This window comes from Cyanistes caeruleus, chromosome 9 (genome assembly GCF_971803275.1).
Source record: "Cyanistes caeruleus chromosome 9, bCyaCae1.hap1.1, whole genome shotgun sequence".
Classification (NCBI taxonomy): Eukaryota; Metazoa; Chordata; class Aves; order Passeriformes; family Paridae; genus Cyanistes; species Cyanistes caeruleus.
The window spans coordinates 17,602,540-17,617,641 of record NC_141709.1 but is presented as its reverse complement, the minus strand read 5'-3'; the positions used below and the strand labels follow the sequence as shown (position 1 = coordinate 17,617,641).

The window sequence follows — 15,102 nt, the reverse complement described above, 5'->3', positions numbered from 1 at the left end:
TTCATTGTCTGCACCATTTAATTTTGCACTTGATACAGTATCATGCATGAAAAATCGTGAGTTTCCTTTGTTTGGAGGCTACTTCCTGTGACACATTTATCAGCACCAAAAAGCAGTAGAGAGGAAAAACATCCCTTTTGAATAAAAAATGTCATGAACATTGAATTTGACTATTAATTTGGACTTGTGTGTAATGAAGGCAGTTAATTATTGCATCATTTATCACAATAAATCTGTGGTTTTAAACTATTTTTTTTCTAAGAAAAGATGGATTTACTACTAGACATTAGTTTATATAAAACTGTTTTGTTATTATGATCCAATTAGGTTTATCATTCAGACATGATAAATGTATATTGATTAACTGAGTGTGAAATGGAGTTTATAAAAGCAAATATATTCTGTTGCCATTTCCTTAAAAAAAATACAGGATTTCCTATTTTTATGTTTTTAAATTCAGCAACTCCCATTACATTTTAGTAGATATACCACAGAATTTAAACCATTGCATGCTCTGTTTTTCAGGTTAATGACTCTTTATAATCACCAGGAATTTTTACCTTCAAAAGAAAAAAGGAAATTTTACATATAAATCCAAATATCAGATAAATGGGCCAGTTAAAAAATAAACAAATCATTTAAATTTGCTACCTGCATCAAGTTCCTACTTTATTGCTGCTTTATGGGATTTAAATGATTGAAGAGTGTTTTCTATATTTTCTTTCTTTATGAATGATTAGTAACTGGGAGCATGTTGATAAGGAAATGGTAGTTAGATATTGGAAAGCACACTTTGATTATAAGAATGATGAAATAGTAAAGCTGATTTTATGGGAATCTCCACTGTAGATTACTGAAACCTCTACAAAAACTTACACAGGTAAAACCACTTATGGAATAGATAATGTTTTTAAGTCTCACTTTTCACTATTCTTCTAGAATTTTGTTTCTAGGAATTACATTAATTAAAGGAGATTTTATCTGATTTTAACAGACAAGGTTTGGAAAACAAGTCAGGACATTCTGGCCTAATGTGTCAACAAAGCAGTAGTGAAAAACACCAGATAAGAGATTTGATTATTCCAGAAAATCATCTCAGGTCCACATTTTATGAGCTGCAAAGGAATTTTAACTTCAAGGGAAGAGATGGCCAGCACTAGGGAAGGGTTGGCATCAGCCGTGACTGACCCTGGTAGAAAGAGACCCTAAAGAATGTGCAATCTCTTCTGATATACCAGGCATGAAAGTGATAGAAGCAGGATATTTAGGGTCAAACAGTAAGAATTGGCTGTGCTGCTTACTGGGGATTGAATAATAAAGCAACTATTCTGCAGAAAGAACATCCATGCTAAACCAAACTTGGAACATTTTCCATATTTTGGAGATCAACAGTTTCATGCAATTTTCCACATCCCTCTATCAATTCTAACTGCTTAAGTTACAGAGCAAGAAGAATTAAGACTAGCTATAAAAAGCTGCTGCTGTTGTGAAGAGTAAATGGATTAAGATGTGATGGTTTGAAGAAATACACTTTGGGGTATGACAGCCTCACACTCTGAGTTGCCAACAACAGGCAGTCAGACAGCTTCCTGACCCTTTTGTATAGCCCAGGGCTCTTGAATCTGTTGCTACTCTGAAAAAATGAACCCTACTGCTGAACAAATGAGGAAGAGATAGTTTTCCACCCCAACTTCTCTTGCCTTCCTCTAAACCCCAGATGGATGCTGCAATCTTTCTGCAACAGCTGTGAAAGGAAATTCAAACTTTCATATCAAGGCCATAAAATCTGTAGTCTGCCAATGGTCTTCTTTTCCTCCTGATGGTTCTTTACTGAGCCACTGTCTTGGTTTGAGACAAAACCAGAACAGCCACCTATCACTAAGAGTTTTTCTCTCAGTGAGAGATTCCACAGTACTACAGAGAGTCCTAGCTAGTGTTTCTAAGTATTGTGCTACGTGTGACAAACCTGCATCTCTCTTGAACCAGTAGCAGTACTACTAGTAGTACTACTAGTAGCTAGAAAATTTGTCATGCAGGGCCATAAATGAGATGATGACTGCCAGATAAAATGGCTGCTAGCATTTGCTTTCAACAATCTATTTTTCTGAGACTAAAAATATAAGTAGTAAAGAAGCCAAACGATTAAACCTTGGTGTGAAAAAAGGGCAGAAAGTCAGGTTATACAGATTGTGTTTGCTATGTAATCTTCAAGATGTTTTTTACACTGAATCTTGCTAGTTATATTTGTTGATATTTACAGGGAGCCATAGCTTTTAAGAGAAGTAATTCAATGACAGACAACCTAATTTATATGCATAAAGGGACAAAAAAATGCTCAAATGCTCTCCAGGAAAGTGCCTACTAGATTAATTACCAAGGTTAACACTGTGCTACATGAGTCAGAATTTAAAAGTACTTAACTATTAAAGTTATGGCATTAATGCATGAATTTCAATCAGCATACAAAACTTCAAGGAAGTTTCTACATTGCTCATCAAAAAGACACACTTTAGGAACACATGTAATTTCAGGATGAACAATTGTTCTCCTTAGACTGGTTTGTTTAAAAAACCTTCTCTAGGAGCTAAAGGGAAAGAACCTTGCTTTCCTAAATGGAACAGCTTCAGGGATGTGAGTTAACCTTATTTAGCTTTGAAATCTAAATTAGTGAAAATGAGACAAAGAAGGAGGAAAAGAAGAACTTAAATCATGCAGTCAGAAGACACTGGACAGATGAAATTTGGTAATTTGGTAGCAGCACAGAATAAATAAAGAAAAATTAATTTTCAGTCCTGAAATATCCTTTCCTACACGGGCATTACTCAGACAAAGCAACACATTTGTGTGGTTAAGATTCAAGATTTACTACTTTGAGTAGAGCAAAACACTATAATAAAAAAGCACAGTAGAACCATGATAAAGAATAGTACCTAGTAATAATGTGTGGAGAACCCCACTTGGACTGAGGAGGTACTTGAACTTCTGGAGTGATTAGTCATGGTGGAGATCTATCTTCACTCTTTACAGGCAGCTTCTCAAAATCAGTGGTGGCTTGGGACTGCTGCAATCAGAAAGAGAACAGGCACTGAAAGGAATTCAATTTCCAAAAAAGAAGTTCATTTACATAGATAACAACACTCCTAAAATCAGAAAAAGACCACTACACTTATGAACCGAGTGAACACTGAATTCCTTATAGATTTTCCTCTGTAAAGGGCATCATGCAGTAAAACCTCCCACCAGTGTTCATGCTGGGTGATGACTCTGTATGAGCACTATCACAGCTTCCCTTGTGATTGTTCTTCCAAGTAGAAGCTGAACAACAATCCAGCCTTCATTATTAAAAAAAAACTTAAAAAGCATGTGGCAGTGCTTGCCTTTTCCTTTCCCCTTCACAGGGCTTTGGGAACACCTTTGAAAATCCTCCACAAAACTGCTTCACTGAATTTAACACTCTCTAGATTTCCCCCAGAGCTCACCGCAGCTCTGACAGCAGAGCACTGCACTCTGCTTCTGTCCCAGCACCATCACAGAGCCTTTGAGCCTCTGCACACAGGTGCCACCTAAACCACTCATTTCAACCTGGCTTCTGGCACAAAGGATAACAGAGCACAGGAGCAGACCATCCCTATGTGCTGAAAGGTGAGCCAGCAGGGAAGAAGACCAGCCTTAGCTGAACAGGACACTTTCACTGGAAGTCAGGCAAAAATAGAGAGTTTATGACCTTTGGAAGAAGGAGCAGCCAACTCAGGAAGAGTGCAAGGACATTGTTAGGTCACGTAGAAAGAAAATTAGAATGACAAAAGCTCAGCTAGAATTCAAAGTGACAACCACTGTGAAAAATAATAAAATGTGTTTTTATAAATGCATTAACAACAAAAAGAGGGCCAAAGGAAATCTCCATCCTTTACTGCATGCAGAGGGAAACACTGTAACCAAGGATGAGGAAAAGGCCTTGGCGTTTAATGCCTTGCTTGCCTCAGTCTTCAACACAAAGATTGGTTATCCTCAGGGCAACCGGTCCCCTGAGCTGGCAGACAGGGATGGGGAGCAGAAAACCTCCCCTGCAATCTATTAGGAGGCACTTAATGACCTGCTGTGCCACTTAGACACTCACAAATCCATGAAGCAGGATGGGATCCACTCAGGAGTACTGATGGAACTGGCAAAAGAGTTTGCCAAGCCTCTCCTTCATCATTTATCATCCTTCCTGATAAACCAGGGAGGTCCCAGATGACTGGAGACTGGCCAGTGTGACAAGCATTTGCCAATGGTCATAACAATCCCAAGCAGTGCTTGGATGGGGGGAAGAGTTTCTGGAAGGCTGCCCAGTGGGGTGCTGGTCAGCAGCTGCTGAACATGAGCCAGGGTGTGCCCAGGGGGCCAAGAAGGCCAGTGACATCCTGGCCTGGATCAGGAATGGTGTGGCCAGCAGAAGCAGGGCAGGGATTGTCCCCCTGTACTGAGGCACCACCTCGAGTGCTGTGTCCAGTTGTGGGCCCATCACTTCAGGGAAGTCACTGAGGGACTGGAGCAGGTTTGGAGAAGGGCAGTGGAGCTGGGGAAGGGTCTGGAGAGTGAGTCCTGTGAGGAGTGGCTGAGGGAGCTGGGGTTTAGTCCGGAGAGGAGGAGGCTCAGAAGAGAATTTACCATTCTCTACAGCTGCCTGCAAGGAAGGTGTAGGAAGATGTAGCAAGGGTGTTGGCATCTTTTCCCAGATGACAGGACAGGAGGGCATGGCCTCAAGCTGACCCAGGGAAGGTTCAGGCTGGACATCAGGAGGAACTTTTTCACTGAAAGGATTGCTCAGGAAGGTGGTAGAGTCACTCACCCTGGAAGCGTTTAAGAAATAACTGGACATGGCACTTAGCGCTATGGTTTAGTTGATGTGGTGTTTTTGGTCAAAGGTTGGACTCAATCTTGGAGGTCCTTTCTAACCTTAATAACCCTATTCTATGATTCTATGGCAACCTCTTTAAGTGGCTTTGCTCTAATTTCTGTTGAGCATATGTTCATATCATAGGTTGGACCCAGCCTGCTTCAATCTAGACAGAGAAACAAAGCTTCACAAAGCCACGGTTAGAAGCTAACTCTGACTAATGGTGGTGCAAAGCTCAGAAACCAACCTCTGCTGCTTCTCAGCTGCAGCCCATGTTTAAGCCTCACCACAATGTGTGAGGCAAACAGATAATTTGTTTTATCCAGCAAACAAGAATTTTACCTCTGAAATCCTAAGGCAAGCTATTTTAAGAAAATGGATCTCTTTTTGCTGTCCACATGTTCACAGAGACAGCTCTAACAGATTAAACTAATCTCTCCTAATTAGATTTTTTACATCACAATTGGATGACGGTAGGGTATATTTTGTTTTCTATGGTCAACCACGTCCACTGCTCCTCTGACCCATTTCTGCTTTTTAGCTTTACAAAGGGATCCTCAGAAGTAAACAGAGAAAGCTTATGCAGGACCTATCTCTTCACATGGAAGGGTAAAATACAGTTCAGCTTATGGAGCACACGGCACAATTTCACTGTAGTTCTACCCATAGTCATCACTATGACTTAGCTATTTCCTAAAGATCTGTAGTTTGTTGCCAGCAGCAACAAAACATGAGACATTCCACTTATGTATCAGAACATAAAGAAAGCAGTAAGTGGAAGTAGATGTTTGGTGACACTTCTTGCACTATGCCTACAGTAGGTATCTCATATAAAGTTCCCTGTGACATGCTTCATGAGCACCTACATGCAATACATGGGGTCACATGGCATGTGTGTTGTGATATCCCCTTACCTCACACACATATGCCATAGTTTTTACAGCTGTTTTAAATACCAGAATTTTATTTTCTTATTTCCAGGCTTATTCCTGACTTTTGACTAAAAAAACAAGTTTGATTAAATGCTATTTGTCCAGCAAATTATAAAAACATCCCCATTAATCTCCCCAGTACCACGAGCAAATATTTCTGTATGATAAGGAGAATTTAAAAGTTACTTGAAAAGATAGCTTTGAAAATACGCACACTTAGGTGTACTGAGTGTCCTCATGGACCAGCACTTCTGGTGTTCAACAATGTTTTCCAGCACCCAAAACACTTCCTAAGCCATGAGACATTCTCACGCATGTAGAACAGCATACCCCTCGACACAGGCTCACTAGAAAGCTAACACAATTAATGCTAACACAATTTTGCCTAGATTAACTGTAGGAGTGGGTGTGTAAAAATGTATCCTATGTCAGTAAACAGATATATTTATATGTGTGGAAAGAAAACTACACAAACATAGGTTGTGACTGAGTTAAGTTTTGCACCCAACTATCTCAAACTACTGGGGAAAACCCAAGCTGAAGCTTGTTAGCTGTTTTCTATGCTTTACAGAGGCCTCCCTGTGAAATAAGTAAGGAGTAACCTGAAAGACAAGAATGGGAAGTTCTGTCAAACCAGGATCAAATGATAAAAAATCAGAGAGATTATGAAAAGGCCCCATGGAACTTCTGTTTAAAAGGTGTATTTCTATGAATCAAAGACAATCACAATCAGACTTTTCCATGTCAAACACAGAGAAATGTGGAATCTTAAACAGCTCCCATTCTTATGCAAACCCAGCAGTAGGCTAATCACACCTATCTATGGATAAACAAGCACAAAACAATGGAAACACACACGGCATGTTTTCAGCTTCTGGCGTAATTCAGCTTACTTCATATAGACACTGTTCTTTCATCCAGCTGGATAAGGCCTGAGGAACAAGGATATTCCTAGCATTCATCTTCCTCAGACATTTAACATTTTGAAATATTCAGGATAGCTTTTTCTCCTACCAGTGAGTGAAACACTTTCCAAGGGTCCCTTGGATCTCTAAATTAGAAAAAGAATTCCCCTCTTTCTATGAATACAAATGGGAATGCAGATACAACACTTTATTCAGAAAGGTTTATCTCCAAAGAATGCTCCTATAAGGCTTATTTCCATGAATATTCTAAGTAACACTGTTTGTAAATATCAGATGTTCTCTGTCTCACCCCATCCCTCCCTCCCCCACCTCTTTACTAATGGGAAGTTGCAACACTGGGTTTTTTTCTATTTTCCCAACACATATGTGCACATTTACGAGAGAAATGGCCCAACAAGAGCAGCTCTGTAGTGAAACAGTGGGTACTGAGGACCCAGGACCCATGCTCTGTTTGCTTAAGGGTTACCTCAGATGAGCCCCAGGCACATTAGGTGCATTACTAGCTGCAGCACATCAGGTGCAGAAGCACAATTTAGTTTCACCCAAACAGAACTAATTTATGTGCTCTGAGATCACTCTGTATGGTGAGCCACAGGGTCACACATAGAGAAGTCACTCAAAAAGTACAAACACGCTCTGAGCTAAGTTACCAACGTTACCATACGTGTGCTGCCTTCGCACAGCGTTTTGTGTCAGCTCTCAGATTAGCTCCATTAGGCCTCTGCTACACGGAATCTAGAGTTCATGGATTTGCAAGCAAAACACAGACTTCTTACATAGAAGCAACAAAAACCTTGAAAACTTACCACAAAAGCTTACCTCATGTGTGAGCACTGCTGAAAGAGAAAGGTTTCTGAAGGAATGTTCGGCTTGGCCACAAAGAAACACATATCTTAGATGCAGTTAGAACTCACAGAATAACACTGCTCAGTTGTAAGGAGATTGTTTTAATCCCCTGCTTGATACAGAACAGCTCAATCTGTGAGTTTAAGGTCTCATGAATAAAAATCCTCCCAAATATCCAATATGACCTACCCAAGCACAATCAAGCCTGTACTAGGATGTTGATACTTCTGTATTTCTTCAGACCCGAACAAACCCCGTATTTGAGAAGATGGTTTCAGAAGGGCAATTCTGGTAGCATCAGGGGCCCTACTAAACAAACAGCTGTCATGACTAATTAGGTCAGCGATTTACAGAAGTCGGTACTCTGCCAAAGCTTTAAGAGGGATGAGGCGGTGCATTACGACTTCAGAAAATGCAATTACCAAACAAATCTGACAGCAAAAGGTTTCCTCCCCAGAGCTCAAGCTGCAGGGTTCTGGCACTTTGCGCGACCCACAGCCTGTCACCTGGGACAGGCAGGTAGGATTGCTGCAGTTCCATTGGAGTGAAGCCGTTTCAAAGCAAGACCGAGGAAAATCTGCATCTGAACCAAAAGAAACAGCAGGGGCTAGGCAAAACATTTCCAGTTCCAAAGGAAACCAAAGTCTTTTCCACTGGGCGTAAGGCTCCGCTGCCGCGGCCGCCGGCCCCGCTCCCTCACAGGGCGGGCGGGCCCGCAACCTACGGGCCCGAACACAACGCGGCCGTGCCGCCACCGTGCAAATGTCCCCGAAAATGGACAAGTTAAGAAGTCACAGCGTGGCCCTGAAGCCGCCGCCCCCCAGGGCCCCCGCAGGCCCCGCTGTCCCCGGGAGGAAGCCCCGGGCCCGGCCCGCAGCCGCTCCTGCGCTGCCGCCACGCCGGGCAGCGGGGCCACAACTCTTACACAGGCTCCACAGGTTCGTTCCCAAAGTCGTGCCCTTGCTACTTCGCTTGTGTTACATTAAAACAGTTGAAGGCATTATAAAGCTGGGACACGTAAGCCATCTTTTTAAATGACCCAGCATCTGGGACTTTCAGCTTTTCTGTAGTAAGAGGCAGCTCCATAAAGAAATGACCCCGAGCATGGCCAGAACCATCCAGTGACATGGAGGCCTTTGCCAAGAATGCAAATCCTGCTTCTGTGGAAATGTGACAAGGAACCAAAGTCCAGCATTGTTTGTTCTGGAAATAAAAATCAGATTATGTCCACCAGAGTGTGGGATTTTCTCTGGGGTGTTTTGGGAAGACTGGCAAAGGTGATGATGTGTTGAAGTCCAGTGTATTTCCTGTTGCAAAAGCAGAAAAATGATGCTTCATCTTTGCTGCCCTTTGAGAGTCGTCTTGGTGCTTACATCAGTAGAAAGTACCACGATAAAACAACGTACTCTATCGTATGCAAGAAAGGATTATGCTAATTGTAATCCCATAAAGAAAAGTGTGCCACCCCCTACTCCCAGAAGACAGATGCAGAAGAGTACTACACTATTGCAAAGGCCAAACATCTGTATTTTAATAAGTTAGAAGAAATCCAGATATAGAAGCCATAGAGTCAATGAAATGTTAACACGTTAATATATTTTAAAGCAAATATAACACAGTGTACACATAAAAACCATTTAATACAAAGTGAAAACCATTAGATGCACCTACTAATGCTGATTTTTGGTTATTTTTAGGTGTTTCACAGAAACTTGGAAACAAAGCTCTTAATTTCAGTTACACCAGGTTGAGTGGTGAAACTGATCTATAGCAAGCAAATCACTGCCTTTTCATTCACCTGGGAAAGACAGCACCACAGCAACTGAGTGCGTCCAAAAGGGCACCCAAGGGAAACAGGCTGCGCACATTTGCCCCACTCCGCTAAGCTACACAAGAAACCAGATGTGAATTTATTGCTGCTTCTGAATAGTAAAGCTCAGTAAGTGCATCCCTGCTGTACAAAAAAAAATAAAAAAAATTAAAGTGACAACAAATAGAAAACTGGCAACAGATAACCATGTCTGCCTAAAATATACACATATGATACATAATTATGGCCATGCTGGCTATATAAGTATGCCAGTATGTAAGCCTGTTCAAGAGCAAAGCTTTAATTGCACAGATTAGAAAAATGAACAAATGCTTTTACAGAGCAAAGCACAAGCTTTGGTTTATGCTTAGACAGTGAACATTAAACCTTCCATTTTTATTATAACATCTATTAAGAAAAAATAGCTGTTTCTCTATGAATAAGCACTCCATTCCACACAATGAAATGAAGCTCAGTGTCTTATTCAATGAACCTATTAACTGTATCTAGACTGGGAATGTATTACATCTTTATTGAAAGCTACTGAACTACAAAATGTTTGACTTACTCAATTCACAGTTCCCCATCTTTAAAATGCTGCATGTATAAAAATAACTCCAATATGGCACAAAAGTGGGATTCTCAAGGGAAGGCAAAGGATAAAGGGGCAAAGGGAAGCCTCCACTGGCACCATTAACGAATTGCATGTAGTCCAAGAGGAATTTGCACCCTATACAAAATGAGCTTCCCTGTGTTCCAGTTCCTGGATCCTTTTTGGTCTCAGTCTGTGGTAAGCGGGCTTCAGATCTGTGGGGTGAATATCCTCTGAGCCTGATTTCTGTTCATTTGTGTTTTGTTCAGCATCACCTGATGGAAGTGCAGAGCTCCTAGCCATTTTCACAGTATTATCCTGGGGGAGAACAGAGCTAGCACTGGTTGGTGCACAAGCTTTAGCAGAAGAACTATCTCCATTTTCTTTTGATTTGTTAGAGGGTGGTTTATAAAATGTCCCTGGAGGTGGTTGCAATGTTCTTGGTGCCCTAAAGGCAGCAAGAGGATTAACATCAGGACCGTTCTCTTCTGCTGCTGTCCTTCCTAACCCAACAACAGAATATGGCTTATTAGGAAGAATGGCATTAGATGAATTGTTACCAAGGCTGCATGAGGATGATAAAGCACCTGCAGTTCCACTCTCGAGTGCTCGGATCTCCTGGGGCACGTTAGTCATGATCATTGCTGTCCTTGCTGTGATATCATACTGTTTGTACTGCTTGTCCCAAGTTTTTCGCAGCATCTGGGTGTCGTAACAAGGAAGCCTGCAGCAGGTATCAACAGCAGGGAGTGCCTTCACCTCTGAGACTTCTTCAATGATAGGGCTTCTGCCCAGCTTCTCTGAACTTACTGCCCCTGTATTTCGTGAATTTCTTTCATTCAAAACACATGGAGGAAGTATTCGGTCTACAGGCAGGCTGACAGGGCGAGATGCTGGTTTTGTCCTTGGAGCCCGCAACGGAACTTTGGCAATCTGACGGTTGGGTTTCACAGGAAGTAAGTTCATTTTACAGGGGTCTTCACCTAGAGAAATTAATGGATCATTGTCTTTCTCTGCAGCTGGGCTCACAGCATCACCTAGAAACACACAAATAGATGTGACTGGATCTTTGCACCCCTTGACAGTATTTTAACAGGATAACAGTTTTTAGGGACAGCTTGTATACATACTAGCAATAGCCTACTCTAAATGTTAGCATTTCACTAGCAGTAAAACACATATTGTACAGCTGGAACCAAAGAGAAAACAGACAAAGAGACACTTCACTTTTTGGCTGGTGCTTTGCCATCTCTGAGTATCTTCAGTTTTAGTATGTTTCAGGATGTCACACTGTTGATGTACAGGACATGACTGAACTGATAACATCAGATGAAAATCAGTACAATAAAAAAGGATTATGTACAGTTACTCCTAAGTGAAATACGTGAAATTATACCTACATTAAAATAAACCCCTGTAGTAGCATCGGCAGATAAACAGGAAAAGAAATTGAGTTAGAATTAGGTTAGCAAACTGGGGTTTTTAAAGCAGAAATATTGATATTCAAAATGCTCTGATGATTCTGTCAGACAATTACTCTTTCCAAAACCTTCTGGTTTAGTTCCAGTAAGTGGCAATGATATACATTTTGGGGGCAAGAGTTGCCAAAATACAGCAAGTGCTGAGTATTAGTTTACAGCACTGTAGTGGATTTCAGAAATCCACAGTCACAGCATTATAATGGCTTTGTTTTGTTTGATTTTTTTGTTTTTAAAAAAAGGAAAAAACCAAACTACTGTTATATTCTCTTACCAAGTACTTCAAGCTCTTACTCCATAAACAGATTTCTTAAAAGCCTTTAGAAAGATTTGATTCTCTGTTCTTACAAAAATAAACAGTATATCGAGCAGTGATAAACAGGTCGTATCACTTGCTTCTGTCTATATTGCAGAGCTACACGCATTATAATCTAATGCATCCAGAGCTCCTTATTCACCACCAGAGTTAACAGCATACTAACCAGTTACAGATGTATCTGCTTCTTCTTTTGTATTCTGGCTATTCTTCGATTCCAAAAAGAGTGCAGCTGTTTCTGAAGCTCTTTGACTTGGAACTATTTGAACACCCTGCTAACAAAAGTCAGAGCAGAAGTAAATGAAAACTCAACAGAAAAGGCACACCTTATCAAAAAACCCCACAAAGATTTATTAGAAATGTGCTCTGGAATGCTCCAATTTAACAAAGAAGTTAACATGGCATAGGTAACATTGTGGCAACAAAAGAGTCACTCACTTCCTTTACAGCAACAAACGAGTTCCTCTGCTGCTGTGGCTCCCTCTCATCTGCTGATAAAGCAACTCTGACTGTAACAGCTGTTTCTTCAGAATGAGAAGCACTCAGAAGTGGTTTCAATGAGACATCAAATATCTTTTCATAGTATGTTATGAGCAGCTCCACTACCCGGGCCTGATAAGGGTAGTCCACAAGTGACGACAAAGAAACTGTAGCATCAGTTTGACGTGGTCTGATCAGAGTTGGGCCAAATATTATGCCAAGGTTGCTGGCTGACATTTTATTTTCATCACATTGTTCTGTAACTCTGCACAGAAATAAAAAAGAAAACCAAGCGAAACCCCCAAGAGTTAGAGGGTTTTACTACTTCAGAAATACTTTTGATATTAAAATTAATATTAAAATATAAAGAGGATAAGAGACAATAAAAAAATAAGTGGGTTTGATAGGCAGGGAGAATCTTTAGTGGAGACCACATTAAACAGTGGCTTGAACTTCCCACACACTGTGTTTTTATGTTCTATTTGTAAAAATTGTTTGTGGCTATTTGGCATTTATGAGGTTGGGGAAAAGAATGTCTCTCATTCTAAGTAATAACACAGCTATAAGCCAAATATTACCCATTTTTATAGTTAATCATCAGTTTGGTACATCATCGTACAAACCACCATTTGGAGGACAAGGAAATGAAATGTGACTGAAGAATGGTTATTAATAGACATGATACAAGTTTCAGTTTTCTCTTAATAGCCTACAAATCACTGCCCTATCTTTGTTACATGACAATTTAAATCATATTTAGATCCCCACATGTGACACTAATTACTACTGACCCCACTGCTAGCAGAAAATGAAAAATAATGGAGGGCAATACTTTCCCTGCTTTATTTCCCTTTCATATTCTTCTCTCACTTGGGAATTCATTACATGGAAAAAAACTCCAGCAACAGAACAGGGTCTTCAAAGGTATATGTGACTTCTTCCTCAACAGTCACCAAAAACGTACAGGAGATTCCTAGCATGCAGCATTTAGAAGTTAAGTTTTCAACCTCAGTTTGCATTTAAAGTATTTTCTTACCTGTGAAGGTGTCCAATAAGGTACTGAAGAGTGTTATAGTTTGGTACAGGCAGTTGTTTCAGAAGATCTTTAATTTTAATGATGATCCTACTCAGTTCAATACAGAGTGACTGTCTTGTCTTTGCTTTGGGACTAGCTAGTTTAGCATCCAACTCCTCATTAGCGTTCTGGCTTTCTTTTGCAAGTCCAATGAACTCATTGTAAAGCCGAAACAAAATCAAGGGCTCTGGAAGCTGAAGAAATATGAAGATTTGAAATATGAAACATACTTAAACCTGAATTTTAACTGCTTCCTTCCTGTTTTTCTTCAATTTTTTCTGGTCCAGCATCTGTTCTTAGAGGATGATATTGTTTAAAATCCTTGTTCATTAGCTCAACCCCCAATTTTTTCAAACCCAATCCCATCTAGCAAAAAATGTTCTTCCTACACCTTTTTCCAGAAATCATTTGCTAACCCTTTCCTAATATAGCTCCAGGATTGAGCATTTATCACAACTTATTGAAATAAGAAGATTTCAAGAAAATAAAAGATTTTTTTCAAAATCACTTAATGGTGATGATCATAGGATTGGAATGCTCATCTCTGACAGCCAGCATGAGGAAGAGGACAGGACCATGCAGCTAAAGATTCCTTTCAGAGTTAACAAGTTTTCAGAGTGACTCAATTTCACTGGGCAACAGCCCAGCTTTATTTTTTCACATACATATTGAAATGTTTTAGAAAATTCAATCATGAAGCTTTAAAGCTCTGTTTTAGAAGAAAAAGATGGATAATCCCTCCATAATGAGCACGTAATGACCACTGTGAGTGTTTCATGCAATTTTTGTTAGCAGCTATTAACAGCAATATATCAGCATCTGTCTGCATGAAGAGGCAAGAACATGGGAAACTTTTAAACTCCACATAGGACAGGCAAATTCACTAATCAGAAAAGTTTTAGAAATTAATCTCTGCTATAATTAAACAAACAAAAGCTTGTTTTGCATATGGCACTAAAAAAAGCCGTAATATCCATGTGCAATACATATTTTTTTCTCAGCCCTTTGTCACAGGCTCCACATGCAAATAAAGAAGTCACTGCAGTTATACAAGGCACTTGTTTAATCTGCTGCTGTAGGACTGCTGAAAAAGGCTGGTTGTTTTGTACTGCACTGAAGAAATATACTTCACTTTGGTTTTCCATCTGACCTCTCAATTACATACCTGGCGGAGATACAGCTTGAGAACGTTGCTGATATCATGTGCATAGAGTTCTGAGAGCTCAACCAAATCCTTTCCATTTTCAAAAGCTTGACAAAGCTTCTCAACTCTTGATTTGGCTCCATTCACACGATAGATGCCCTAAAATTAAAAGACCAGCACAATTCTATTTCATTTTGAATGGAAGTTGTAAAACACATATGATACTGACAGCATTAAAATCTTAAGAGAATTTTTTTTTTAAGATTGTGTCAAACTTAAGCATGAACAAACTTGAGCATACCTTGACATTCAGTGCTCTGCTTTCAATTTCTGATGTACACTTTTTGATGATGAAAGGAATGCCATCAGGAACATTTTTAGCAGCTTGGGCAAATTCCACTCCAAATAAGTGAAGCCTTCCATGAAGTTTTTTGTGACCACACTGAATAGCTAAAGTCTCTAAACATTTTTTATGGCATGCAAGTGAACACTACAGGGGGAAGAAACAAAAAAGCACATGGCTTGATACAATCTGACACCATAAGAAATATTTCTGGTGTTTGTCACCCCATATGTGAATGAAACAAGTCTAGTTAGTATGGTGTTCCTCTGCTTTAAGTTCAT

At 40.1% G+C, this 15,102-nt stretch overlaps 2 protein-coding genes across 29 annotated transcripts in view; both read right to left on the bottom strand.

Annotated features, from left to right (window-relative positions):
* Nucleotides 1–8,502, bottom strand: part of ABCA4 (ATP binding cassette subfamily A member 4) — a 73,707-nt gene extending 65,205 nt beyond the window's left edge. Inside the window, exons 1-2 of the mRNA XM_086901847.1 lie at nt 7,557–8,502; nt 2,931–3,061 (exon numbers count right to left, since the gene is read on the bottom strand). The gene's annotated coding sequence lies outside the window, so the exon portion shown is untranslated. The remainder of the gene's footprint in view (nt 1–2,930; nt 3,062–7,556) is intronic.
* A 587-nt stretch (nt 8,503–9,089) lies between these two features.
* Nucleotides 9,090–15,102, bottom strand: part of ARHGAP29 (Rho GTPase activating protein 29) — a 76,386-nt gene continuing 70,373 nt past the window's right edge. For 14 of the 28 annotated variants that reach the window (XM_086901853.1, XM_086901852.1, XM_086901857.1 and 11 more), the window contains 6 exons: nt 14,780–14,968; nt 14,500–14,637; nt 13,296–13,528; nt 12,218–12,524; nt 11,946–12,054; nt 9,090–11,022 (listed from right to left, as the gene is read on the bottom strand). In XM_086901853.1, coding sequence (XP_086757979.1) covers nt 10,124–11,022; nt 11,946–12,054; nt 12,218–12,524; nt 13,296–13,528; nt 14,500–14,637; nt 14,780–14,968 — 1,875 coding nt within the window. In that variant the 3' untranslated portion in view covers nt 9,090–10,123. The remainder of the gene's footprint in view (nt 11,023–11,945; nt 12,055–12,217; nt 12,525–13,295; nt 13,529–14,499; nt 14,638–14,779; nt 14,969–15,102) is intronic. The other 14 variants (XM_086901854.1, XM_086901859.1, XM_086901863.1 and 11 more) reach the window with 1 other exon arrangement.